Below are 27,551 nucleotides of genomic sequence, written 5' to 3'. Positions count from 1 at the left end.
ACTCTTCTGACTGGCTCATTTTTAATTATGCCCACTGCCTGCATTGTGCAAGAAGATGGGCATGTTATAAATTGGAACTTCCAAATTATCTGTATTATGCATAAAAGAAATGAATTGTAAGAAGGGAGGGATCCCATTATGCAAACTTGTGGTCAAATTCATCATTGTCAAAATATGTATGTTGTCCAGCCCAAAAGCCTGCGAAAGAGAGAGAGATGGGATCAAGGCTTGGCTACTTGGGCTTCATCAGATATCCAGATTTAGATTCCACACAGGCTGGCTTCAATGTGACACAAGGTATAAGAGGATATGTATATGGACCTTAGGATTAGTGTTGCACGAGGTGAAGGTGAAGGAGATTCATGACTAAAATGCATTATGAAATGACCATTATTGGAAGAATCAAGACAAGAATCATCTTTAAAATGATTGATGTGCAGCACAGCCCACCTTTATCATTCCACTTACACAAAAACTGAATTCGCGACAGTTTTTATCAAAATTGAAGCAGAAAAAACTACGCTAGCTGAAGCATCTTTATACCTGCTGCATCATAATAATCCCGTGATACAAATACACAGAGGATTAAATGGAGTTTCCAAAGAAGGGAATAAAAAAATTGTGGTTTTGTCTCGTTTTAATGAGAAATATGTCCAAATACAGTTTACCAGTTTTCACACCACTGCACCACCAAAGCATATAAAACACTTCTTCTAGCCCAGAATGATTTCAACTTTGGCACGTATCCATCTCCTCTGTCACCAAACGACTGCGTCAATGCCTTGACAGTTAGGAAAGGCAGAGCTTGTATGCATGTTTGATTGACCGTTGCGGTCGGTGACTAATAAAGTATAGTAAATGGGCGATTGTAATTTTTGTTGCATTGTTCAATTCCATATTTGAGAGATGAGTGCATTCTGCAGTCAGAAGAGGATTCTTCTTTAGGCAAAATCTTACCACACCAAAAGTCAAATGCATAGCGACATTAATATTATAAATACCACCAGGCAAAAACAAAAGCATTTCATAATACAAAGTACTCAACAATCATTATGTCAATTCAAACAACCAAAATTGTTCTTAATGTAGAATATTTAATAACTCATTTAACAATATGTGATTAATTGAACATTTAAATTTGAATGAACGTATTTGTATTATAATTAAATCAGGAGACAGATCATTGATTTCGGAGATACGAAGAAAGAAATATAGTGCTACAGTACTATATTTGCTTAAATAACTGGATGGTGGTTCGAGGTACTACCAAGTATATGTCGGATGACGCAAAAATTACTTACATGGAGCTCGAAGGTGTGGAGCTTTAACCATATTCAATAAACAAAATAAGAGATTTTTATCATAATTATGATACGAGTAAGAAACTTGGAACTCCAAAAACGTAATTGATCGAATAAAGTAATATGCAACTTAAAAAAAACCTTTACCTCAAGATAAGAATAGTGCTTGATTATACTTTTATATATTTAGGAATCATGATTGATAAATTCCAAAAACAATTTCTCTAAATTATGCACCATCCGAGGTGTATCTGTATTATGCATTGCTGGTAACTATTATAAACTTTAGAGGAATATCTCAGTCTGACTTTTCCGGTTTGCCATGTTTCCTCCTCTGTTATTCTTGCTAATATACATTATACATATGTAAATATGTATATCATTTTCTTTAGATACTTTCTAAAAGGTTCTGTCTGTATCATAAATTTGAAGAGAAAAATGCAAGTCTGAGAAAACTGTATTTTTTAACCATACCACATATTACAAACTACTCAGGTTGGTTTTTTAGAGAAGACAATTATAGTCCAGTTCCAATTCAAATGGAATTATATTAATTATGTACAGAAGGATATCCTGTAAAAGGAGTCAGGCATTCAGGTAAAATGTTATCATAATTGAGTAAGTCTCAAATAAATTAAGGTGATCCACTTTAACTCTGCCCGTAGAAAGTTTACAAGGGAATGATTTTAATCGGCGAATACATTAGACGAGGAATACGTTACGCTTTTCGCATCCTCACATTCCTTCATTAATTTGTAAAACTCTCGAAGATATTTTTTGATGTGACGCTGGTCCGTGGAGATAACAACATTTTCCCTGTTGGCTGTTATACCCTGCAAAAAAAACAGGTATCACCATGTTTAGAACGTACTTCACACACTGCATCCGAAAAAGTTGTCAGTGAATCGCAAATGGTTATTCAAAGTATTGAAATGTCTTACGTCAAGAGTCCAATTAAGAGATCCCGTCATTACTGCTTCACTATCGAAAATTACGAATTTGTGATGCATTAAGTATTCTGCGTCGATTGCAGGGTACACTCCGACCTTGATGCCGTGTTCCCGGAACGGAGCCGCTGTGCGTTCGTTTCCAGCGACCACTTCGACCAACAGGCCCTCTCGAAATTTTTCAAAGATAACCTCCTCTAACTCTTTCAAAGAAGAGTTATAAATGCAAATTTGAATGCTAATCTTCGCCTCCTGAAAATACCACAACAATTGCGCCGTTTTGGAATTAGGATCCTTTGCCTTGTAGTCGGGAAAGAAGATGGCCGTGTTCCATCTGTAAGAAAAGAACAAACCCACAAAGTTATCAATATTAATGTAGATTGATAATCAAGTCAGTACATTAAATTATTTCGATATATATTGCATTCAAAGATATAGGTTGTCTTACAACTGGGGTGGTTTTCTCAAGTCCACGGTGTTCCTTCGTCGCTCCAAGTGGCGCCCCTTGGTTTGACCTTTGCCCCACTTGTAGATGAGGTAGCTCGTTCCTCCAAGAAGGGCTAGAGCGCTGGATACGTACAAAAAGTACTTGCCGGATTGTGGCAACTTTTCAAGAAACGACGCTGCCGTGTCAGAAACAGACGTAACCATTGTGTGTTGTGATGAACTGATGAACCAGCCATGAATAAATTTACTTCATTATTAAGTATTTTATTTTATGGCTTTACTCCATTCAGTTAAAAACTGAGGGACTTGATTAATTAAAATAATCAATTTAATGTGAAATGACACTTCACACTTCACCACCTGGTTCAGCTGACTGAGCTGACTAGAGATTCCAGTCCAGCAACATGCTTTCTCTGCTTCCATGTACACGTAAATACCAGGGTTGGCCAAAATACTATTTGAAATACAAAATACAAATTACAAAATACAAAATACTATTTTGTATTTTGTATTTTGAGGGCCATGGTTCAGATGAAAGTATTTTGTATTTTGTATTTTGAAGCTAGCCGGGTATTTTGCATTTTGTATTTTCTATTTTCTAATTTTTCGGTCGATCAATGTATTTTAAATACAAAAATACTTTACAAAATACATTTGGCAAATATGAGACGAACTCATGAGAAGAACAAGAGTTGGTCCATGCAATATATCTATTCCTAAACAGGATCTCATGGATTATTTTCAGTTTTTGGACTCTTGGCTGTGCCAGAAAACTACATAAACTATTTTATGTTTATGCAGATGATTAATTTGTTTATTTTCAAATTTCTCTCAAGTGTTAGGATGGTTATTAAAACTTATTTTTACTTCATTATCGACACTTTGCAGTGCGAGAAAGATAAAAATTAGTTAGATTGAAATTATAGCGGGCTTATCATCTTATCTTCATATTATTTTCTAGATAAGATATGACCTCACACATGCTCAGAAACATAATTACTAAATTCCCAATACCGCTGTGAAATAAAATAAGTTAGCAAAACTTTTGAAATTTGGGCTTGACTTGAATTTTCAGGGTCAAATCTGGAATTTGTATTTTGTATTTTGAAATGTATTTTAAATACGTATTTTGTATTTTGTATTTTGAAATTTCGACGATTTTGGGCAAAAGTATTTTGTATTTTGTATTTTGATGAGATTCGAGTATTTTGTATTTTGTAATTGTATTTTGAAGGTTCACACTATTGTATTTTCATTTTGTATTTTGTATTTTGAAACCCATGTATTTTGCCCAACCCTGGTAAATACTCTTACTCTTGTGTCCATTTAATCTAATACCGAATACGCAATACGCATACTGTATGCGGCATACATACACATTTTTAGTTTATTTACTACTATTTAGACTATTTGTACGTACTCTTTTTCGGTATAGTTTATTGATACAGACACCTTATAATAATGAATCGTTAGCGAAATAATTACATCTACATTGATTGATGTTATTCTGCCCAGGGTGGAATAGACTTTGGAATCCAAAGTTTGGATTAGTTATATACCAATGATACATGATTTATGGTTACATATTTAAAATATGATATTTTAGAGTTAACAAGTTTTAAAGTGATAAAATGAGTACATAAAATTAAATATTTTTTTATTTTAAAAGAAATTGGAGGAAAGGAATGCTGGATATATAAAGCATATGCAATTATTTTGTACACATGCATAATATGCATTTACGTAAGTGAGCAACATGATGGCAACATGTGAGCAACTCAAATGCATATTGCATAAGTGTACGCTTATTTAGTATAACAAGTTAATCCCATTTAATAAAATTTCAACATTGGACTTTAACAATAAGTCATAAAATTGATTAATTTCTGCTGCATGTTTTATCAGGAAAAAATGCAGTAATAAACTTTATACCCCACACGCCCCAAAATTAAGATAATCTTTAAAACTGGAATAAGAGATTTATTTTATTACTGAATATGTTTGGTCACTTGCAATCTCGGCATATTTTCATTAATCAAATTTTCATTTAGAAGCTCTTCCACAGTAAATCCAGTCATTTCCAGCCAACAAGAAATTTTCGAGCGAAAATCATGAACGTTGGTTTCTTTGCAAACAATTTCCATGATGTGCAACTTATTTTGTTTTAAAGTAAAATTTAACAGCTCGTCTGATACGTTTGGGGGCATTTGAAATCCTTTCCACGTTTCGCTGAGAAAAGTATGCAGTTTGTCCCGTTGAGATGCATGGCTTAGAGTAAAAATGTGTTGCCTCTTCTGGTAAAAGTAGTTGAGAAAGTTTTGCAAGGGTTGGGAAAAGTGATGAAGAGGAAGAGCGTTGGCTGAGCCATGAACGGGATCAAAGTTTCCATTCAGCTTGAGCTTGAACTTCTTTCTTTGTTTGTTGACCCATTTCTCCATTTTAATTGATGACTCGACAACCAGAGATCTACTCTTCTTTAAACTTTTGGACCAACGAAGGCGAGTATCATGGTTTTCATCCAATAAAAGATTTTCCACGCTGAGCATCCCATCCTGGAATTGTACATATTTGAAGAACATTTGAGACTCGGTGTACTTTTTCGGCCAGTCTGCCATGTACAATCGAACGCAGCGTTGATTTCCTGCAGTAAATTTTTGAAACCATTCCACAATTCCCTGAATACTGTGACTACTAAATAGACGGTGGGGCCAGCCTATTTTATGCCCATCCATGCAAATATTTATGGCGTACAACGTTCCGACGTGCTCGTTGCAGATATTAATGATATTTGGGTAGCAAACGTATGAAATGATATCCAGGCGTTTGATGACGTGGCTAAAGTCAGCGGGGGAAAGAGATTGCAGGGAATGGCAAGAAGTGCTTAACGATATCATTTGCAAGGATGTTGAAATCTTTGAATTTTTACCATCAGTGTCATCTTTCTCGTCGAAAGTCTCGTCGGTCTCATTCTTTTGAGAAATAAGTTGTGAAGGATGCCAGCAAATAGACTTCATAGACTGAAGGGACCCAGGGCTTTCAAACGTCACTGCATGGACATTACAATAGTCTAGCATCACGGTGGAAAAATAGACGGATAGCTCAGCTAGAAATGCTCCTAGTGAATGACCCGTGAAGGACAATGAATAACCGTTACGACTAATTTTGATTTTTTGTACAATGAGATCCACGACGAGAAAGGCCTCCGTTTTTTGGCGAGTGCATTTATTTCTTAAAACTCCAAGATAATCTTCAACAACGTCCAAGACATTGTTTGTCCCCCGATGTACAACCACATACTGCTTCGCCTCCTCGCACTCGTAAACAGCACCAAAGTACCCACAGTAGAAGGGAGCACTTACAAAACAAATTGTCCATTGATGAAATTCGGTGGAAAATTGTGTGCCAACTTCAAGGGTCGTGTCTTCAACTGTGTAGACATGTTTGCTCAGGCCTAGAAAAAGTAAAATTGTACATACTTTAAACTACATAAATTTTATTTTATTTAAGAGTAAGTTTTATTAGTTTACAAGCATATTCGTAATCTGTTGGCCTGTTGTCTCCCCTGATGACATTATTACGCGAATTTAAACTCATGTTAAAACCTTGTTTTATGCCAACTAAAACAAGCAGATTGAATAAGTAGTTGCTGAAGTCCACCACGAAAGACAAAAGTTTAATGAAATTCTATATAATTCTTTGCTGACATTTATATATGTGCGGAAAATTATTTACTCATGCATTACTACGAATGTACATTCATACATATGACATAAATATCTATCTGCAATGTGTAGTGGACTTTCCCTTTCCACACAACTCGGCACCGCAAACAAACTTCCTGTACCTTCCTGAAAATGTACGCGGTTTGGGGAACATTTTAAGGTGACGTACATTGTAAAATCTGTTTTGATATTAATTATCGTCCACTCCACTAAAAAATCCAAGACCAATGACTGTAGACATTGGCATACATGTAGGTATAATAAAGATGCATATCTAACTGTTAATTTCGCAACTATTATTTAATAGCTGCATAGTTCATTAATTTGCAAATGAGCTCATATAAAATATAATCCATGCCATTAAACACACCTCTCTGTACACTTTTCCAGACTCATGACGGTTGGTTGTTAATGTAAATTGTATACGGAATTATGTACATACGTGAATAATCTCACGTATAAAATGTCCAGATCCACTTGAAAGCAATTACCCTTCCAATTACACATACTCAAGCTTGCAAGTTAGCACTACTGCTAAATTCGGAACAATAAATTGATTAAAGCAAAACCCAACTCTGAAAGCCGCCGTGACGATTTCTTGTACCTATTGATGCCTGCATTGATGATCCTTTTTATTGCATGAGAGGAGCACATGGTTTGAAATACGCAACACGTCCGAGATCTGATGTCACTAATAAGAGCCTTGCAAATTGATAGCGAATTTTACTCGTATGTATGACCTAATAACAAATAGATATAACGACTTATTCCCATATTAAATCATTCAATACTGGTCAGTCTGGCCTGAGAAAGCAGGTGAAATTCATTGTCATCGCACATGCATATGTACATGCATACATACGTCAATACTAAATACGCTGTTTATACAATCATTTGCATGGACGCCATTCACCTAAAGTTTTTGATAGTACTCAGTTTTAGAAATATCAATAATTGCTTGAAAAACTTATAAAATAAAATAGGTACAAAAAATGGGAAGTGCACACAAAAAAGTGGGATTGAGTGAAGTAAATAATTTTCAGCACCTTCCTCTGATCTCTGTGCACCAGAATGACCAAAAGGTTCATCATAATTATAAATTCGCAATATCAATCTAGGTCTACGTCCCTTCTGTCTCAAATCACCGTATGCTTTTCCTTCCTCAGAATTGTTTAAAAGAAGCAAGTGCAGAAGAAAGTCCGGACCCCGTCTCGAGAAATCGTGCTGAGTGGTCGAATCCTGTGGAATTTCTTTTCTCATGCATTGCCTTATCTGTGGGCCTTGGCAATGTGTGGCGGTTCCCATTTACAGGTATAATAGTAGATCTAATTCGTATGATTATTACTCTATACATATTTCATGGTATAATTGAATTTCCACAAGCCTACAAGAACGGAGGTGGTGCATTCCTACTGCCATATTTTGTTGTGCTGTTTTTGATTGGAAAGCCCTTGTATTTTATGGAGCTGTCGTGGGGACAGTTTTCCTCGTATGGACAAGTGAAAGCTTGGGGTGCAGTTCCTCTGTTGAAAGGTAACGCAGCTATTAGGTAATCGATATTTTAAACCACTTGAGGTCTAAATTTATAAAATATTTTCAGGCGTAGGTTATGGAGAATTAATTGCGAGCATATGCGGTGGTTCGTACTATTGCGCTATAATGGCAATTACTGTGTATTATTTGTTGCAATCTTTTAAATCTGTCCTCCCCTGGACTGTCTGTGCTGACGAGTGGCAAGAGTGCGGAGAAAACATGACAGAAAGTATTCCAGAGCTTTACTTAAAGTAAGAATGTGTTTGCCTCTAAGAATTATATGAGTGTTACATAATATTGTAATTATTGTGGGTATGTATTTAGTACTAAATATGTATGCCCATGTATTTATGTACGTAGAAAGGAAGTTACAATGGAGCTTGAAAACATAGAAAATGGAGTTGGTGTTCCAGAATTGAAACTTGCAATTTGTCTCTTTGTCGTCTGGACTCTGGTGTTTCTCACAGTTTTTAAAGGAATCAAAAGCTCGGGAAAAGCCTCCTACTTTTTGGCTATATTTCCTTACTTTGTCTTAGTTATTCTGTTGATAAGAGGGTTAACGTTACCGGGTTCGTGGGAAGGTGTGTAACAGTTTGGACTCCATCAAAGTAATTTCTGAAGTCTTTGCTAAAGTTTATTTTTCCTAAGGTGTGTGGTACTTTATTAAACCACAATGGGACAAAATATTAGAGCCAAGGGTAATGATAAGGCTAATTTAAAAATGGAAATCTATGTACGTGTGTAATGGGAACTAAGTTTTTGGTGTTTTCATACACAACCTACAGGTGTGGTATGCAGGTAAAATCGTTAACATGTATATTAATGAATTTTCACCGTTTTCTTATTTGTTTATTTTTAAAAATGCAGCAATTACCCAGTGTCTGTTCTCGCTCTCTACCGGATTTGGTGCCACCATAATGAACGCTTCCTATAATTCTTTTACTCATAATATCTACAGGTTGGTTAAAGATCATGCACCGATTTACACATATCAAACGTATTCTAAATGGTGTGCAATAACGTAGGTCGGGCTATATGTCTAATTCAATTTGACACGTTTTCCAGAGATGCGTTTATTATCAACATTTTGGACGTATTTACGAGTCTCCTGGCCGGCTTGACAGTTTTTGCGACTTGTGGAAATCTAGCTGTTGAACTGAACGTTGAAATTTCTGATGTGGTAAAAAGTGGACCTGGACTAGCGTGAGTCATAGAACTCAGTAGTGAGTATTAATAAAGAGAATGCCCACGGTTGACGGTAAATTTCTTTCCAGATTCATTTCTTACCCTGACGCGATCTCAAAAATTAAAATCGTGCCTCAATTGCACGCAATTCTATTTTTTTCAATGCTCCTTACACTGGGAATTGGTACGGCAATATCGATTGCTAATGGGATCATTACAGTGATTTGTGACGGTAATTTCATTTATATTTATCTTAGCTCAAAAAATGCATGCTCCTGCATGAAAAAACAGCACATAAAGTAGCCTAGAGCTAATTAATAATAATAATTTTTATTTGTTCATTGTTGAAGAGTTTCCTGGCTTAAAACGCCTTGTTGTCACAAGTATCGTATGTCTTGGCGGATTTAGTGTCGGCCTGATTTATGTTACACCGGTGAGACATATATTTACATAAACCTTTTTGCATATACACAATATGCAACACAATGTACAACGGATGAATTGTTAAACAGGGTGGTCAGTTTTTGATAACTCTTGTGGATTATTATGGTGCCGGTTTTGTAATTTTTGTGATGTCAACACTGGAAATTATTGGGATTGCTTGGATATATGGAGTTGGTAACTTTTGTACGGATCTGGAGTTTATGCTGAATAGAAAGATTGGGTGGTTTTGGAAAATTTGTTGGGCATTTATTATCCCCGTTGCGTTCATCACCATTTTGCTGTACACTTTGCTAACCTCGACGACGCTGACTCATGGTGGAGTCCCATTTCCAACAATTGCGTTAAGTAAGTCTCACATGCCACACAATCCATCCATGCATTATTCTTAATTATGTAGTTTCTCCGATTTCTTTTACATATCTTATGTCATGTTCATTATTGGATATTCTGCATTTATAACATATCTATGTATATGCATGCGTCTGACAATATGCAATCTATCTTATGCGTACAATATGTATATATATATATGTTTTTCTACTTAATTTCAGTGTTTGGCAGGGGACTTGCGATTTGTGCTGTGTCAATTGTTCCTATATTTGCAATTCAAGTGATCTACAAAACTCCTGGCTCAAATCTATGGAAGGTCAGCGTGTCCATACATACTAATAAATGTTATTGTATTACGTATTATGTTTACAAGATTATCGCGTAATTCAAAAATTAACACATAATGTCACAACAGAAATTCACCAATGCCATCAAGCCTTCGTCGGACTGGGGCCCACGAAATCGGAAAACACGAGACGACTGGCTAAATTATAAACTAAATAAACAAACTCTGAATCCTGCGAAATGATAAAGAGTCAAATTTTAAGAAATGGAACTTTCATATCTAAACTAAAGTTACTTGCACATAAAACTGTCATAACTAATGACCCAAAGTCCATTATCTCTTTGACTTCATACACGTTGGTTGAACTATGAATGATTACTCATGCTATCAGACTTGACTTGAACGTAGAGAATGGTGAATAGTAAACATAGGGACTGAATTGGTTGTTCAATGCGCCATCACATACAGAACACACAATGATGTTATTTTTCCGTCCTGGATAATGCAATAAATAAGATTAGGTTATTAAGATAAGCTGCAATCCAGCCTCCACAATCCACAGCCTTGTACGCACTCCATTTAGTATATTATACATATACATAGATTTTATTCTGGTTCGATTTTATTCAGTTGAGCATTCTTACATATTCTCCCGCAAGTTAAAACCAAAAATATTCAAAGTATCATAAAAATGAGTGTTAAAGGACATCACCGCAACTATAGCACGCGATCGTCCACAGTAATTCGCGATCAAAATTTGCCTACCCAGAGGCAGTTGGACGGCTTAGAAATAAGGTAAGTCCTACATAGATATTCCATAAATTTGTTGACATGTATAACTTTCTTGAATAAGTAATATTACAGATTTAACAATTGCGTCATAACTTACAAACTACCACACATCGAGACGCAGGCCAGCAAATATCGATGGCGAAAAGTTGGAAAATCTTTGGGATATATTTTCCCATCTTTGCGAGTAAACTTTTCCGAAAGCAGCATGTATGAGATAATTAGTCTACTTAAACTAATCATTATTTGTGACAGGAACATTGTTAATAATTAAGTCTTCTACAATTAAATAGGTTTCGCAACTGCTTGTTCAATCCGTCAGATCGTTCAATTGTACATGAGCACCTGAAAAACCTGGAGACGCCAACAATTCGGTAATAATTTACCAAAATTAGGGAATTTAACAATATTTTGCCCAATACTTGGATGCCGTTAAAGACTAATGAAGGAATATAATTATAGATTTATTAACTGCAAATTTCTGAGGAGAGACTGCCGTTTTTCTGAAGCTTTAGTGAGATCTTGGAGGCGCTACAGAGGAGAATTGGTCAAGTTCGTTGGAAAAAGAGGTAACACAATACATACACTTAAGTGCGTCAAACATGTATGCAGAATTTGCATTGTAGGAGAAATCTGTAAAATTTCACCTAAATTGCAGGTTTTGCGGACGTAGATGGCGAAATAATAAGACTGAAGGATCTTCCCAAAACCATTGAATACATTATCGTCCATGGGAAAGACGTTGTCGCATAATATTTGCACAAATTTTACATTAATAACAAACTCACAAACATACGCAGCTCAAAAACAATAGACGTGTAGCTATAATATTAATATTAGTATTAAATATATGTAAGCATCTCCTGATTCTTTATTTTACAATTTTATATCAAAATACTTACAATTGTTAGCTATGCAATTGTTTCATAGTTTATATGAATTTTAGTTTTTATGTTTTGAAAAACTGAGGAACAATTAGTTTTATGTGACCTTTGGACAATATAAATACAATTTTGATATATGTTACTGGAGTTTGATCAATTTGGAATTCAATTCATTTGATTCTATCGCTTAGTGTGGTTGACTATGTTGTTTTACTTGAGATAGGACAGGACATCACTGCATAAATGAAATCGGTACCATTCTTGAGTGCCGAGGGCAGTAAATATTTGCTGTGGATATTGCTACAAATGGAGTAATATGTAGATTCAGTCAGTGGTTATGTTGATTTCATTGTTGTGCACGTAATCCTTTGCAAAAAATATCCACTAGGTAGAGGTTACCTTTACCTTGTACAAAGTGGCTATTGCCTGATCTGCAAAAATAGCAAGCGAATGATCAGACCGGTTACATTTGGTTGGCACCAGACAATACCGGATTTCGCCAAAACTGCATTTGTAGAAAGAAGCAGAAGATCGCTATCCTGGCGCATGCAATGTTGGACCTTACACATACATACTCCCATTTTGCTATATCATGGTCAGTAAGCTGGAGGCAATCTGTCAGTGACAAAGTCAAACTTTACATGGAGCATTCAAATTAGAATTTCTCGTGTACAGCGTATCAAAAAGGAATTGGCTCAATTTGATTGATTGACGCGAGATATTAACGACTCAGGGCCTTCACCATCTGGACCGATCTTATAATTAGGTAACTCATCCTAGGTTTTCTAACCAAATGAGAAATTAGACCAGGGACAATTGGAATTTTCTCAGTTTGTTTAGACAACGCACACGCACTGTATACTTGTTGTGGACATGATACATAGATACGTACTTGTATAACACCACTAAATGTCACAGATCACATAGAATTCATAGAAAACGCAAGTCGTATTATACAGGACGTCCAATCTCACGTGTTTATTTCAATGTCACAGTCGAATATCAAATGTCCAGTTACTCAATAATTTTATTGTGACAAATTGACAGCAGAATCAATCAGCGAGGTTGTCCTGCTACATATACATACTGATAAATGTATTGATAAATAATCACAATAATATATAGTAAATAACGGTGAATGGAAATTCAGAACATATTATCTCAGGGTAAATTTCTTTGATAGCTTTGTCTGATTTGGATAAAATTCCACTCATACAAATCCATAAAACAAAATCGAACGCTACTTACATATGTACTTACAACATGCACACAAACGCATTTTAATTGCTAAACTAATCCATTATTATCCTGTTAGTTTAAATTTTGCATTAAAAAAATTCTTCTACTTATAGAATCGATAACATGACGTCAAACTATGGATATATTAAAATCCTTCCTGGACAATTGAAATTACTCACAATCGTAAGTGCCCATCTTCGAAACATATTGGTATTTATTATATCCTGTCGTAGTTGCATAAATGATTGCAAAATAATTATGAATTGTGTACATAAATATGCAGACACTGGCAGGGATTATTATGGCCATGAGCTACTCGGCCTATTTTCTCTCGGATTACACCCACAATCGAGACCAGCATCGGGACAAATTTACGGACAATGAGCTACGAAGTTTGTGGCGTGAGCTGTATTTGATGGGAGTTAGCACAGTTTGCTTTATTCTTTCCAGTCTGAACCTCTGGCTGTATTGTCACAGCGTCGAATTTTACTGGAAAACAAGGAATGCGATTTACGTAATAAGCTCACATTTTTGCGACTTTTCGGTTTGTACTTTGTATACATGACGAAAATTGTTCATTACAGGACTTTCTCTATCACTCTTTTGCGGCCTTGCTCCTGGCGACATCTGGAATATTGTTCATTGTTTCAGGAGTAAAAATTTTTCAATTTAACTGCACTGGTGAAAATGGATGCCAATTATTCGAACTTAAGTTGGGGGCAGGGGTAAGTTATTTCTGTAATCAGTCACTAATCGACTACATAATATGCAGCATTTGTATGTGTATTGTGTATCATAAGCGGGTAAACGCATGTCATGCCTAATTGTTGCACAGGGTTTGGCGATGTTGACCTCTGTCATATTCGGTGCTGTGGGGTCGGTCATTCTGACAAACCGGAAGGATGTCGAGAGAGAGGCACTGATGGCTGATAAAAAATCCAACTCGATATAAAAATGGCAGTACAAAATTATCGGTTCGTGTTGTTTGTGATGACCCAATTTGTGTTTATTTCTGATACAAACTTGACAAAATTTAAAGAAAGTATTAGTTAAAGTTATCAACGTATTGTAGAAAGTGACAAAAGTGTGTACGAACAAGTTATGAATGCAACATGCTTTAAATATTAATTCAACCAGATTATACTCATTATTAAGTAGTGTCTTAAATATGTACATAGTTGATATGTTATGCAAAATTATTTTATCAATGTCCATTAACTCTATTCTTCAGGTTAAAAGTTTCAATTATCTATGATGAGACTGATGAGAGGTTGGAAATGATTTATTTAATAAACTAATGCTCCATAATCCAACATTAAAGTTTCAGCTATTTTGGTTAATTTGAAAAACCAGTACGGGTCACCCTGGAGAGTCCCTCTCGAAAAAGTATTCTTATACTTTACGTCGTTTCATTGAATTTTATTTTTTTAAACTAATTTCAAAAAGCAGCGTGAGTCGTCCAGTTCTATCTCCCGGTCAAAAAAATGGAAATTTATTTCATATTTGAATGCACCATGCTGACATACAAAATTTCAGCTTCCTATGACCATTTTAGTAAATCAGTAGGGGTCACCCTACTGGTCCCCAAAAAACTACGTACTTCAATCGTTAGTAACGATTCGTTATCCACCCTCTGGTCTACCATTTGACCGATTTTGCTCATCTTCAAACTTAACTCCTAGTTTACCCATACTGTGGATATGTTTACCAAATTTCAGGTCGAGGAATGAGTTTAAAGAGTTATCGCAAGCCAGACAGACAAATAATGGTTCCATAAGCCCTGCCTCCGGCTAAAAAATTAAATAATCTTTTACTAGCTCATTACCGAATTCACTAAACAGAAAATTTTACAAACAAATATAATTGCATAGTGCATGATGCATGGACTTTTATGCTGCTGATTGCGTGACCTTGATACTCATAATTTAGACTTCCATGCGATCAAAGTGCAAAACTTTTAATGGGGGACTCGACGGATACATCGGTGATTGTAATATTTATAAAATGTGCCTTTAAAATATTTACATTGTTCAGATTATTGTGCATAATTGATTGTAGATATGCAGCAGATTAAGGGTGTAGTAATTTGTATTTGTTTGTACTCGTAAACTTTTTGGTTTACATATTTAAGTTTGCATATGCGTATTTTGAAATCAATCAATGGTTAAACCTGGTTTATTTCAAAGGGTAAATATAAGTAACCAATGATTAAAACTTATAAGTTCGATACATAAGCGTAGGAGTATGTAAAGTGGACAAACATAATTAGGTATCAAAAGTTTCGTAGAAAATTAAAAATATAATCTCGACATTTCTCGTTGTATGGCCATAAGTAAATAAGTAGCGATCTTATAATAACTTAACTATTGACTAATCGGATGAGTCGATATCATATAGCTCTTCGTCTGGATAATTGTATGTCACAGTCGTTTCAAGTTGAGAGAATAAGTGAAGCATTTCCCATTGAACATCAATATCTTTCTGACCCTGTAAATTGAAAGCAACGTTCTTTGTTCAGAATAATTCCCAACATTTATATCGCTATGAAAGGATACATTAAATCTCACCCTAGTCAACGTCAACTTTAAGATGGTGACGGCTGCTTCCTCGAGAGAGCATTGTGTAAATTTGGCAAACACGAGCACCCTGGACCAATTCTTAAGTATTTTCTCCCTGAATGCGTCCACGGCGCAAATCCAACCAGGATCATTCTTCTCAGGATACATCCCAATCACGAAATCATCTTCCCATTCACTAAAGTACGTTGTCTGAGTGGGAGTAAAGGGATTGTTGGTTTCAAGTGCTTCAGCTAAATTCATACATTCGAACTCCAATGCTTGTTGTATACCCGACCCGGATGCGGCAAAGAGTAATAGGATCTGAACAATGACAGATTTACGCTCGGTGAGAATGCCTTTAATTTCTTGACACGTTATCTTCTTAATCGCGGCTAATTTTTGTCGACTAGTCATCAATTTCACATTGTTTCCTGTAATAATATGAAGCATTATTAAGATAGCAGATTGTATTGTTACTGTGGCCGAGTTTTCATAAAACAAGTGGAGAAACAGACAACTTTACGGCATAATTCGTTACCTGGGTGGTATTGTTCCTCCTGTTCATCAAAGTCGTAATTTTTTGAAGCATATCCATCATTATTTCCGGTCAACACTGATGGGGAATTATTCTGATAGCCATATGAAGAACCAGCTTTCCTTTGTTTTGCAAACCAAGCCTAGCATGGTAAATGGTACAAACTTAACAAATATATTTGAACAGAAAATTAACTCTGAATTAATCATCAGCATACCGTAACACCACTTGTTGAAAGACCTGTTTTCTGGGACAAGTGAATTACATCTAATACAGCAGGTTTTGGAGTTTTCTTGAAAGCTTCCATCATAATCGACTGCAAACCGCTCGAAAGCTCTGAGAAACTTTGAACTGGTTTTATTGTTGATTTGTTGTTGATGGTTCTTCCTTCTTCCATAGAAGAGTGTGAGCTCACCTCATCATCATTATCATCGTCCACTGAATCTATTTGCCAAATCGGAGAATGTACATAGTTAAATTGTCCTCTGCTTATGCATTGCTATATAAATATTACCTTCATCTAACAGTTGATTACTTGTCGAGGGAGATGCGCTTCTTACAGGAGGTTGAACTTTCTTATGCTGGTGCTCACGACTTAGGATCTTGCTTCTTGAAATTTGAAACCAATGCTGAAAAAATAGTGAAATCTCTGTTAAACTATTTGCACTATACTATTTGTTCAAGCAATGTGGAAACACCGATTAACTCACATTAATATCACGACTTCTAAGTTTAGTTTTCCTGGCCAAAGAAGATACCTCGATGGTTGAGGGATGCATATTTTTCTTGAAGAAAGTAGTCAATATGGTTATGTTCTGTGCAGAGTACTTAACACTAGTGATTCCTGAGTTAAAATTTTAAAAATTAACTATAACTGGGAGTAATTAACAATGATTATGAATGCCAGTTGTGTCGTAAATTGTAATTTACCAGATTGTGATTTATTTGCATTTCGTATGGAATGTGAAGAAGTAGCAGGTGCCGTTCCATCCAAATTCATGCGATAACGCTTTCTTTCAAACCATTCCTGTAAGTAAGACAGTAAACCATTTACAGTCGATTTAGCAGCACCAAGAATATCAAGTAAGATGTTAGATACTAATGTATATAACATATGCACTCAAAATCATCAAAATTAATTTTATCGAGAGAAGTAAAATAATACCTTAACTTGAGCATATATCAATCCTGTTTGCTTGGATAACAGCGTTAGCTGTTTTGGTGCGGGAAATTGTTCGGTTAGAAAAAAATCTTCCAACTCTTCTTCCTGTTCCTTGCTGTAAGTTGATTGAGAATTTGACTGCGGATTCCTTTGAACGTGAGAAGACTTGCCAATACTACTGGCCCCCGCAGTCAGTTTAACATCGCTATCCTTGGGTACATCTGCCTTGGTAGTAATCTCGTTATTCTGTTCTTCCACATTATTCGTGACCTCAACTGCTGCCTCTTTTTGTGCTTTATTTAAGGCTGCTTCTTTTGCTAATCTGTTTGAGCGGTCCATGATGATGCAACTGATGCTGTGCCTCAATAAGCCAGTTACATTGAAGTGGCGAATTGTTCTATTGCAGACTAAACACTTTCGTTTCCGAAAATTGGTCATATTGGCAAGGACTGGGTTGCACAGGACTATGTGGGTTTCATAATCTACAAAAATACACAGCAGCAAAAATAAATAAATTATGATACGATTTCTCAGGAGCTAATCGTGTATAATCTGAAAGCACGAGATTCATTTACCTTCATTTTTCTTGAAACTTGCAGGACAAAAAATACAAAATTGTGGCAGTGTGCCTATGGGCATCTCAATGGGGGGATTAGGATTCGCATGCTCAACGGTTGATCTTGTGTCTGATGCGATTGGTCGTTTTTGATTTCTTACGGTAGCAGCACCAGAAGGAGCAAGGTCACGATGCGTACCTTGCACATTACTGACAGGTATAGGTGGACTCAGCACGGGTTTGCAATTACCTTCATTTTCCACAAGGCGTTGTAGCGGCATTTCCTCCTCCTCCTCAGCTCTTGGCACCACTTCTGCCAGTACGACTAGCTTGTCGTTCAATTTCAGAGCGTCTGAGCTGTTGATGGATTGATTCTTGTCTTGGGACAACCCTTCGTCTGTATGCATTGTCTCATCTGATTTATGTTCAAGAGTAACATCTCCAACTGCTGCACTAGCTGCTGTAGATGAACTTGTTTCAATTTCTTTTGCATCCCCATCAGCACCGTCATTCTCTAATGTTTGCCTATTATTTCCACCGCCATCATCAATTTCCATCTCACCAGAATCAGACTCATAATTTGCAACTGACGATGTCAAAGTAATTGGAGATCGATTTTCATGTTGACTAGTAGTAGTGGCAATAGTAGTAGCAGCATTCGAAACAGGAGTGTCTTTCACCAAACAATTCGCTTCAGCAAGAATATTAGGATGGACACTGTCATTTATGGGGTTTTCACCCTCACTTGTACTTCTGGGATTTGGGTCATTACTATCCAAAGGGAGGGGAATATTTTCGCGACTGGGGTCATTACTATTCAAGGGGAGGGAAATATTTTCGCGACTGGGGTCGTTACTATTCAGGGGGATGTGGTTATTTTCATGGTCTTGTAATTGGTGTTGATCTGGAACGATACCCGTCATAGTAGTGACTTGAGGGTTGGGTGTTGGCACACTGTTGTCATTATCCTGGCGATAATTTCGAAGACGACAGTCGAGTTTCAACAACGAGAGTCGTTGAAACCCATCAAAAGAAAACTTTTGCGAATCCAGTTTGATAATTTACAAACCCAGAAACAGTAATATTCCAATTCCTAGGCAGACACTGAAAGTTGAAACAGAACAGATTGCTCTGACGGGCGACTCTCATGAACCCGGAAGGGAAGAAGTGCTGAGATTGCAAAAACAAATATAATTGTATTATATAGTTTATAATTATAAATTATAACTTCAAAGTTACAACTAGGATAAAAACAACATGAACAATAATTACTCATTGCATTGATTTTACACGTATAGTTTCAGAATCTTAAATTCAGATTTCAGTCATAACTCATAATTTTGAACAATTCTGTTTACATGTAGCAAAACAACTCATATCCAACAAATTGAAATTTACCTTGTGCTTCAACAATCGATAACCTTGAAACTAATCAGCAGCAAAGTTGAACTTTTTGCATCTTTATTTCAAAAGAAACTTGTAAGGTCAGCCAACAGAAAAAAACAATATCGTGAATTGTCAACGTGGACGATGTAGGAGTATAAACTTTCCCTCCTCGGACAAACTCTCAAACTTTCCGTGGCAGGATACGTACATCGATAAATAATAAAATGTCACATAATATTTAACGTTGTTGGTATTAAAGATGCTGGGATGACTTATATAATTATAATCACTTATCACATCACCCAGATTGGATCCTTCGCTCACTCATGTCAAGATATACGTTATTTATAAATGGTAATTAGCTGTCATACTTCATACAGCAACATCACACATTCACAAAAAAGGTTTTCCACTGATATCCTACTTACATGATTACGTACATTACATGTGCACGAGAATAAGTATGGTTTGTTTTCGCAGATTTAGCATTAATTTTGCACTTCACACTTGAGCTTGATTTGGATGCCACGGTCATTGAATCATCTAGACAAAGACGAGCACTGTATTTACATGTAAGGTACAAAACGGTAGCGAAAACTGAAATATGTATTGATAAATAGTCTAATTGAATTGAGATAACTCGAGTTAAAATTAAGCAGCAGTGGTTTTAAAGTCTCAATGACCAAAGTTGGAAAATGAGACAAAACTACACTAAAAGTTTGGGTGCACTTCGCTTACAACAACCACAAAGCGAATGCTCCGAGTAAAATCAACCATGCAGATTATTCAGAACAGTATTCAAGTTACCGATGAAGATATTATTGATTGATAGCCATCCATAATGTCGCTCTGGACAATAGCTGGGGAATAGGCATGACAAACAACGAGCTATAAAAAGTAAATGAGGACAGCCGTATCAATACTTTCCATACACAGATATTTACGCTGTTGTTGGTTTCTATCTGTTGGATTGGATTCGGAGTCTTCCTTCTGTAATAACGAGCTAAAACCATACGTACATAAGTAAGTCTACTAAATATGGTTAAAACCTCTTATGCTGATTGTGAGTAGCAGGAATAGATTTGATATGAATAATACAACAGCGTTGGTACAAAATCAACTCGGCTTTGTCTACAAGTCGAAAAGATAAGTGCTGTTGGTTGTAGTGATATGGATGCCTTCGGACTATGAAGGAAACGGCATAGGCATATAATATGTAGTGGTTGAACTGTCCACACAGTGTGATATGCAAAATATTTAATCTAATCTAATGTCCCTACTACACTGACACAAACGATTATAGAAGAAGCTATGCCCATATTATGCAAAGTACTATTTGTGCAGGGGAGCGTGTTTTGGTTGATCATTCCTGTTCCTTCCTTTGAATTATAAACTCACCGGTATAGTCGAATTCGAATTTTCTCCCCCTTGAACTGATGTGCCTTTTGCTGATTGGCTTAAAAAATTGCATAATTTATTCCTGTTGATTTGAAACTCAGGAGGAATAATCCTAAACTTTAATATTTAGATGGACTGTAGTGACAGAATAGGAAGTCATATAAACCCAAACAACAAAAATGTACAACCTTTTATTCGTTTGTTATCCTCATAAATTATAAAATCCACTACGCATACTACATACGGTTGTCTTGTCAGATAATTTATTAGAATGATGTGAACTCCTGGAAGTACAGGAATAAATATAAGCCGAAATGACAAATGACTATAATAATAAATTAAATTATGTAAAAAGCTGATAAGAATATTCGAAGAATGTATTTAAAGTTTTGAGTATTTATTAATTTTGAATATTTAATAATATTAGGTAAGACAATGTACTTGATTACAGTTACATTAAATGTATATAAATAGGTTGGTACAAAAATATACTAAAATAATTATATCTTTTGTAAGTTGCTAGAAAATACAATCAGATTAATTAATTAATTAATTACAATCATAAAATAAGATTGCACTTTGTTCCATATATATGCAAATACTTCTATATTTTTTCCATCAACTGTGTAAATCATGTCTTACTTATAGCTAAACATTTGTCAGTTTTTTATAGTAAAAGTATTATATGTTCATACAGCTTTTCTCTTATCGCTATGCAATTCGTGTACGGTTTCGTTCAATGGTCTCCAGAATTTCTGCAGTAAATCTGAAGAAAGCGAGGCGTAATATATTCTTCCGTCTTTGGCGAAAAAAGCTATAATCAAAAGAAAGTTTATTCATTCATCATATAATAATTCCACAAAACATTAGTCTAGTACTTTAATTTTTAAAAAATTTCTTACACGATGGCGGGATTGAAAAGTGAAATCTCGAACTGTTTCTTTCAAAGAAACGTTCAATATCCTCCCTGTATTAACGAAAGAATTGCTCAAATATAATTATCAAGATGTTAATGTTGTTTAATATATACGTTTAATACAGTTAATACCCAAAAACCTATTACCGTAAACAAGTAAGGGTACCCACACCGAAAGGATGTTACTGTCGGCAGAATCAAGTCGTTCAGCAATGTCTGGAGCCTCGTTTTTCTTTATTTGCTCTATAAACTTTGCCCTCCAGTTTTTCATGCATGATTTTTGAATGTCATTGAAAACGTAGCGCATCGATTTTTCCTTGATCCGAGTGGTTTCGCTTAAAAGTTTTTTCTTGAAGTCCAACTTTTCTTCCATAAACAAGCGAATCAATGTGGATGATCGAGCTTTACGATTCTCAAGTGCCGCCAGTATTTCGGATTGTGAAAAGGTTAAAATTTTCTCTACTCTGGACTCAATCTTTAAAGCAATTTGTTCTGTATATACACATAAAGAATTGTGAGATAAAGATGATTTAAAAACAAAACATGTTGCCACAAATCACAATTTATAATAGTGTTCTTTAATTTACCTGGTGTTTGTGATTTCTCTGTTCGCTGAGTTTTCAGGGCGTGGTTATCCTTTTCGTAAGGTGCTGGAACATTACGCGCCTCTTGTTCTGAATTTGTACGTGTTTCTTGCTTCGAAGACCCTGCTACTGATCAAAGTTATATTATGGATTACAATCATGCTTAGCGATTATTTATGCAAGTCTATCTATAATAACATATACATTACCTTCTGGAGGACTCTGAGATTGAGTTGTAGCATTATTTCTCGCACCCGTTACGCCTCCTGCACTTTCCAACTTTCTCTGTTTAACATACCATCCCTAAACATAATGTGTATATTAGGTCTTTATTCCCCCAACCAACAACTGTGAACTGAGTCTATTCTCGTGCTAATATTTACTAATCAGTATCAATACCTTGTTAATAGTTAACTGGTTTCAATTTCATTTCACAAATTTTTATACATGAAGTTGACACTTGAATGTGATACCATACCTGAATTTTAGTTTTTTCAAGCCCAGTCTGATTAATGAGTTCCATGGTTGTGAGTGCATTCAATTTGTTACAATTTCGAAAGGCTTGTCTTAGAATGCCAAGTTGATCTTCTGTAAATTGAGATCTTTGTTTTCTTCTTTTCTTGGGCGGTGGTGGCTCGGTCCTTCCTCCTATAAGAAGATCTCGAACCACCGGATCAGGAACCAATTTATCCATCATAGAATGGATTATCGGCATTTGTTGATGTTCACCAATCGAAGGATTTATCTGGTTTGGGAATGGTTCAAACGCATCCATTACAAGGAGGGGTGGAGGTGGGGTAGATCTGTCATCGCTATGCAAACTTTTCTCAATCTCAGGCGACACTAGAACCAATTCTTCATTTTTAGTTCGTATTCCCTCGTAAACTGAAGGATCATGATGAGTCTGGCTCGATCCATGATGATTTTTGTCTTCGTTCTCGTTGTCATTATCAGATTCCATTGAAATAATTTCATCTTCATCTTGTTTTAGCAAATTAGCAATGTTAGTAGCTTCATCATCGGAAGAAGCAGCCCCATCGTTTACATTTGTAATATTCCCAGAAATAGTAGGTGGGGACGAGTCTGCAATACGTTTTGTATTCCATTCACAATCAGATTGCCCATCCAATTGGGTAACGATCTTTGACGATGATATAGATGGTTGTACGTCGACTTCACCCTCATCATCTGTATCTGAGGTCAGGTCAATTAAATCGGGAGCGGGACGTTTGCTAATGCCCTTTACTTTTACAGGAGGGTTGTTAGCTGTTACTTGATCTGTCTCTGAAATATTTAATTCAGTAATCATATAGTTTTTGGGAGTTGTATTGTGACATAAATAAAAATAGTTTAAATATATGATATAAAACTACACACCAAATGTTTGCGGATGTTGATATGTGACTGAGCTGTCGTCTTGTGGGATTTTTACGAGGTTACCGCATCTGACAAGGTTCTCCATCTCGTCCTCAATAGTAAGCAAACTTACTCGATCCCCAATTTTGCTGTTAAGCACACAACGTACTACAGATTTTCGATCTACGGTACAACTTTGTTGGGACAGAATCTCAATTGCGTTAAATATGCTTCGACGAAGCTGGTTTACAATGTTTTTGTCCCTGTAAAAATTGATAATATAAATAATTAAACGTTCAAGACATAGAACTCGTACTCGGTGGTAATTAATTTGACTTTTAATTTGATGTTAATTATTTTTAATTTATATAATATGGTTTAAAGGCGAACCTTACATAATATTACTTGTCCACTTATGATGACTCGTGTAAGGACCTCAAGACGACAAGGAGTCTCGAATGCTAAAATGTCACATTACGTTGAACTCGTACTCCAAACTGTGGAGAAAAAACGTGAAATTTAATCAATCAATTGATTTTATTAATAGTTACAAAAAAATAAAAACAAACAAGGACGATTATATGCCCTCCCGCGAGGAGGAACACGGTAACCGAGTAAAAGGAGAGAGTAACGTCGGGGCAGGCCAATATCTACAGATTTATGGGACATGCTCTGCTCTGACGACATCCAAGGCATGCAAATTGCAAAACATCCACTTTTGTTTATTATTAAATTATAAATGCTGATCTTTTACACGTGGTATGCCGTGGTTCTTTAGTTATGCAACGATATTAATGCATAAGATTCTTGGACTGCTGAACAGTGCTTGTGGCCAAGCCTGTCAATTGAAAACGTAATCTTACTAACTGCTTTACTAATCTGCGATATACTGGTTGCGGGGCACTATTGGATAACTCTGTTCAATTAATCGTTCTTTTCTGGAACGGGCAGATTACACAATTAAACTTGTGTCTGCTTTAATCAAGCGAATATACATACGAGTATGTACATGCTTATGTTCGTACACAATATTATGCATATCACATATCACATGCGTTATTTTTCGTTTGCCTGCTTTCTATTATCAATTGCGGACTGCCGTCGATTAAGCAATCCATTTGTGCATTGAATACATTCAAACACTGAAAATAGAAATTTGCTGAACATACTTGAAAACATAAATCGTAAAAAATTAGAGTATAAGTTAATATTATCATAATGACCGACACCGCATCCTTTCCCTTCGTGAGGGTGGAAGACCCATCAGTATTGATCCCAGTTTTAGAAAAGCGACTTCCAAAGTCTGCCCTGGTAATGACATGGTCACATATTTTTAAACAAATATTCATTACCCAACCCTGTGCGTAATTGAAAGGTTGATTTACATGAACAGGTTTATAATTCGGCAAAAATGTACGGGCGAGTATTCGACAAAAGTCAAGTGTCGTTTTACACACTTTACGGAGATGTCGATGAGACATCGTGGATTATTTATCTACATTTCAGAGAAGTAAAAGTTAAGAACTTTATTTAAACCGTTTGTTGATTATGGTCTCACGTTCTACACATTTTCAAGGACTACGGTCAGGACTATCTAATTTCTGCTGATGAAGAAAAGTCCAAAATTTCACGAGATGAAGCCACTGGAATACTTTCTTCCTGTTCCTTGTTCAAGTGGGACGAACCATTTTTCTTTGCGGCTGTGGAAAAATGGATCTCTTCCATCATCCTCGACATCAGTGTCAGCATCAAAGGAAACATCACCATGATCCATCCTACCTACATGTTCTATAAAGATATCGAGGAATGTCTCACGTTGGATGTCAGGTTGAGAATAATACGTATTTTGTTTTATCTACTGTGGTAATTTTGCTGGGAATAATTTTATTGGTTAATGAATTACATGGTTGATTGATTAACTTAGTATCAACGACCATACTAAGAACGTGCAAGTCCAACGCCTTGATCCGGAGCTAGGATTGAAATTCATTCTTGACACTTGGAAATACGCTACAAAGGATTCTGATATTGTTGTTCGAAGGGCGATTGAGCTGAACAAGTCTGGAGGGGTGTACGTGGACGGGAAACCAGTTTGTGGGGTGATTACACAAGGTTTTGGTATCCTATCAGCGCTTTACACTTTACAAGAACATCGGAAAAAAGGTTACGCCAATGCGTGTATGAATTTTGCTTACAAGGAGTTGGCAAAGGAAGGTTTGATACCAACATCAACCGTAGAAATTCGAAATGAAGCCTCAATTGCGTTTCATAAAAAACTAGGATGCAAAATTGGGTACAAGGCGGATTATATATTTTTCATGAACGATGAATTTTGACAGAGTTAGAGAATTATTGTACTTCTAGGCGAAATTATTGTAGTAAAATACATCACATCTCAATAAAACTCAGCGACCGAGTGAAGCTGTCCAAATTTTGCTAACGGAACAGATCGATTTGTCCATTTGTATCATCTGAAACGTGCACAACGTATGAAGCCCAGATTGAAAAAAATTGAAGGACTCTCTCTTTCTCCCCACTCCAATTCGTGTGTCTCTTTATTCTCAATATTCCCAATTTCGTTTGTCAATACACAGCAGAAGGGAGCACAATTGTGTAGAAAACATCTTAGTTCCACCCATCGATCTTATCCACACAACACTCTGTTTGTATGAGACCCAGCATCCTCATCCATCCACGTGTGTGTTACCAATTCCGCAAAAAAAGACAGCTCGAGTAAATTCATATTTGGGAGAGTCATATTACGTATAATGTCCTCAGGGAAAGGCATAAGGACAGATACATTTATGTATTAGCTCTGAAGTTTTCCTCCCATCGAGGGATTCAATTGAGCATAGAAGCTTAAATGAAAGATACAAAAAACGAAGGTCGCGTTGTGTACAAATGTTGGGCGTCGTAGTCGTCGCCATTGGCTGGCCTATGTGGAATCGATGTGTATGTAACTATGAACTGTTGGTCCCTTCACCGTCTGTTCTCTTGGCCTTGCACCAAGTAAGTGCAGAGAAAGAGAGGAAATAAGCTGCTGGTCTTGGATGAAGGAGAACGACGCCAAGAGCTCATCATTCTCTCGCCTCGTGTAAGTTTACTACTATTTGAATTGTAAAAAGGTTTCATTTGCCCTCCTTCCGACCTCCTCGATTCGATCACCAACAGCTACTCGAGCTACCTGCTCTTTATTTCGGCCAAACCTATACAGCTTCCACGCCTATGGAGCGAAACTTATTTTCTCCATGCTTATTTTCTCCAGCGCTCTCTGCGTGGTTGGTTGCTACCTCGTATTGTTGATGTAGGCCATGCATCCGTAGGAGAGTCAACCGCAACAGCCAGTTTTTGGAGACAGCATGCAGTAAAATAATCCATCAATAAAATAGCATTAAACCCAGCAGGTTTTTACGTATCCCATATTGATTATTTTTTACCCTAGTCCATGTTGCACTTTGGAAGCAGCAGCAGGAGACGGACGTGTACAAGATGATGAAAAGAAAGCAATCACGTTTACAGGCAGGATGCTAAAGACAACTTTGACGAGAGAGTCGATTGCTTGTTTTAGTTCATTTCATGAAACGAGTACCCGTTTTATTACTGAAGAGCAAGAAGAAGACGACTCAACAAGTATCTCACTGCTCTCATTAGTAGCGCTTTCTTGGTACGATTATTCTAGCCTTTTGGCAGAGTTCTGCAACGTATCATATTCCATACACTCTGGTCTTACACCAGAAAGTGAAGGGGATTCAGACCTGAGAGAGAAGCATGAGATTTAATTAGTTCACAACTCGTGCAGAAATATTGGACTTGATGAAAAACGAAATTCTCAGCATTCTCAACCCTCATCACTTTGACCATGCATCACACGCTCAACTACGTACGAATGAAAATGTATGCACAGATTTGGCACGTACATATAGAATATCTGGTGAAACATGAGGGAGAATTTGTGAAATTAGACTCATTGAATCCTTCTCAGCATTGTTGCAA

At 36.3% G+C, this 27,551-nt stretch overlaps 7 protein-coding genes and 1 long non-coding RNA gene across 14 annotated transcripts; 3 read left to right on the top strand and 5 right to left on the bottom strand.

Annotated features, from left to right (window-relative positions):
- Positions 1–1,074: 1,074 nt before the first annotated feature.
- LOC110851830 (mitochondrial cardiolipin hydrolase) lies at positions 1,075–3,092 on the bottom strand. Its single transcript, XM_022099742.2, has 3 exons — positions 2,697–3,092; positions 2,243–2,582; positions 1,075–2,134 (listed from the first exon to the last, which is right to left on the bottom strand). Exons 1-3 carry the CDS (start codon positions 2,897–2,899, stop codon positions 1,988–1,990), a joined length of 690 nt encoding a protein of 229 aa, XP_021955434.1. The 5' UTR covers positions 2,900–3,092; the 3' UTR covers positions 1,075–1,987.
- Positions 3,093–4,503: 1,411 nt separating this feature from the next.
- On the bottom strand, positions 4,504–6,354 carry LOC118436236. Its single transcript, XM_035853847.1, has 2 exons — positions 6,223–6,354; positions 4,504–6,146 (listed from the first exon to the last, which is right to left on the bottom strand). The coding sequence occupies exons 1-2, from the start codon at positions 6,287–6,289 to the stop codon at positions 4,684–4,686; spliced, it is 1,530 nt and encodes a 509-aa protein (XP_035709740.1). The 5' UTR covers positions 6,290–6,354; the 3' UTR covers positions 4,504–4,683.
- Positions 6,355–7,215: 861 nt separating this feature from the next.
- Positions 7,216–12,010, top strand: LOC110852102 (sodium-dependent nutrient amino acid transporter 1). 2 transcript variants are annotated; one of them, XM_035854160.1, is made up of 18 exons: positions 7,216–7,499; positions 7,584–7,728; positions 7,801–7,950; positions 8,018–8,201; positions 8,311–8,531; positions 8,599–8,648; positions 8,736–8,748; positions 8,818–8,908; positions 9,016–9,153; positions 9,225–9,367; positions 9,486–9,568; positions 9,648–9,924; positions 10,131–10,225; positions 10,325–10,990; positions 11,060–11,194; positions 11,278–11,358; positions 11,447–11,553; positions 11,643–12,010. In XM_035854160.1, exons 1-14 carry the CDS (start codon positions 7,410–7,412, stop codon positions 10,436–10,438), a joined length of 1,794 nt encoding a protein of 597 aa, XP_035710053.1. In that variant the 5' UTR covers positions 7,216–7,409; the 3' UTR covers positions 10,439–10,990; positions 11,060–11,194; positions 11,278–11,358; positions 11,447–11,553; positions 11,643–12,010. The 2 variants fall into 2 exon arrangements, with proteins under 2 accessions (XP_035710053.1, XP_035710054.1); XM_035854161.1 differs by having other exon boundaries at positions 11,049–11,194.
- Positions 11,855–12,856, bottom strand: LOC118436333. 3 transcript variants are annotated; one of them, XR_004835375.1, is made up of 3 exons: positions 12,761–12,856; positions 12,359–12,483; positions 11,855–12,299 (listed from the first exon to the last, which is right to left on the bottom strand). It is a non-coding gene; the product is annotated as an uncharacterized LOC118436333 (long non-coding RNA). The 3 variants fall into 3 exon arrangements; XR_004835374.1 differs by lacking the exon at positions 12,761–12,856 and having other exon boundaries at positions 11,855–12,168; positions 12,274–12,299; positions 12,359–12,500; XR_004835373.1 differs by lacking the exon at positions 12,761–12,856 and having other exon boundaries at positions 12,359–12,500.
- On the top strand, positions 12,497–14,420 carry LOC110852364. 2 transcript variants are annotated; one of them, XM_022100416.2, is made up of 5 exons: positions 12,497–12,634; positions 13,221–13,290; positions 13,391–13,621; positions 13,692–13,832; positions 13,943–14,420. In XM_022100416.2, the coding sequence occupies exons 2-5, from the start codon at positions 13,231–13,233 to the stop codon at positions 14,057–14,059; spliced, it is 549 nt and encodes a 182-aa protein (XP_021956108.1). In that variant the 5' UTR covers positions 12,497–12,634; positions 13,221–13,230; the 3' UTR covers positions 14,060–14,420. The 2 variants fall into 2 exon arrangements, with proteins under 2 accessions (XP_021956108.1, XP_021956106.1); XM_022100414.2 differs by lacking the exon at positions 12,497–12,634 and adding an exon at positions 12,776–13,034.
- A 757-nt stretch (positions 14,421–15,177) lies between these two features.
- On the bottom strand, positions 15,178–20,332 carry LOC110852255. The gene is made up of 10 exons (XM_022100271.2): positions 19,317–20,332; positions 17,938–19,088; positions 17,366–17,844; positions 17,131–17,227; positions 16,911–17,044; positions 16,715–16,829; positions 16,418–16,644; positions 16,204–16,342; positions 15,675–16,096; positions 15,178–15,594 (listed from the first exon to the last, which is right to left on the bottom strand). Exons 2-10 carry the CDS (start codon positions 18,839–18,841, stop codon positions 15,478–15,480), a joined length of 2,634 nt encoding a protein of 877 aa, XP_021955963.1. The 5' UTR covers positions 18,842–19,088; positions 19,317–20,332; the 3' UTR covers positions 15,178–15,477.
- Positions 20,333–21,067: 735 nt separating this feature from the next.
- LOC110851832 lies at positions 21,068–24,364 on the bottom strand. 3 transcript variants are annotated; one of them, XM_022099746.2, is made up of 8 exons: positions 23,949–24,364; positions 23,580–23,821; positions 22,681–23,486; positions 22,412–22,505; positions 22,206–22,331; positions 21,766–22,110; positions 21,605–21,669; positions 21,068–21,516 (listed from the first exon to the last, which is right to left on the bottom strand). In XM_022099746.2, the coding sequence occupies exons 2-8, from the start codon at positions 23,662–23,664 to the stop codon at positions 21,439–21,441; spliced, it is 1,599 nt and encodes a 532-aa protein (XP_021955438.1). In that variant the 5' UTR covers positions 23,665–23,821; positions 23,949–24,364; the 3' UTR covers positions 21,068–21,438. The 3 variants fall into 3 exon arrangements, with proteins under 3 accessions (XP_021955438.1, XP_021955436.1, XP_021955437.1); XM_022099744.2 differs by having other exon boundaries at positions 23,954–24,364; XM_022099745.2 differs by having other exon boundaries at positions 22,206–22,328; positions 23,954–24,364.
- Positions 24,365–24,517: 153 nt separating this feature from the next.
- On the top strand, positions 24,518–26,000 carry LOC110852334. The gene is made up of 4 exons (XM_022100373.2): positions 24,518–24,869; positions 24,952–25,068; positions 25,135–25,385; positions 25,483–26,000. Exons 1-4 carry the CDS (start codon positions 24,777–24,779, stop codon positions 25,892–25,894), a joined length of 873 nt encoding a protein of 290 aa, XP_021956065.1. The 5' UTR covers positions 24,518–24,776; the 3' UTR covers positions 25,895–26,000.
- Positions 26,001–27,551: the final 1,551 nt, after the last annotated feature.

The sequence above is a fragment of the Folsomia candida genome, unplaced genomic scaffold, assembly GCF_002217175.1.
Source record: "Folsomia candida strain VU population unplaced genomic scaffold, ASM221717v1 Fcan01_Sc007, whole genome shotgun sequence".
In the NCBI taxonomy this organism is placed as follows: domain Eukaryota; kingdom Metazoa; phylum Arthropoda; class Collembola; order Entomobryomorpha; family Isotomidae; genus Folsomia; species Folsomia candida.
The sequence above is the reverse complement of the archived record's forward strand: the minus strand, read 5'-3'. Positions and strand labels throughout refer to the sequence as shown.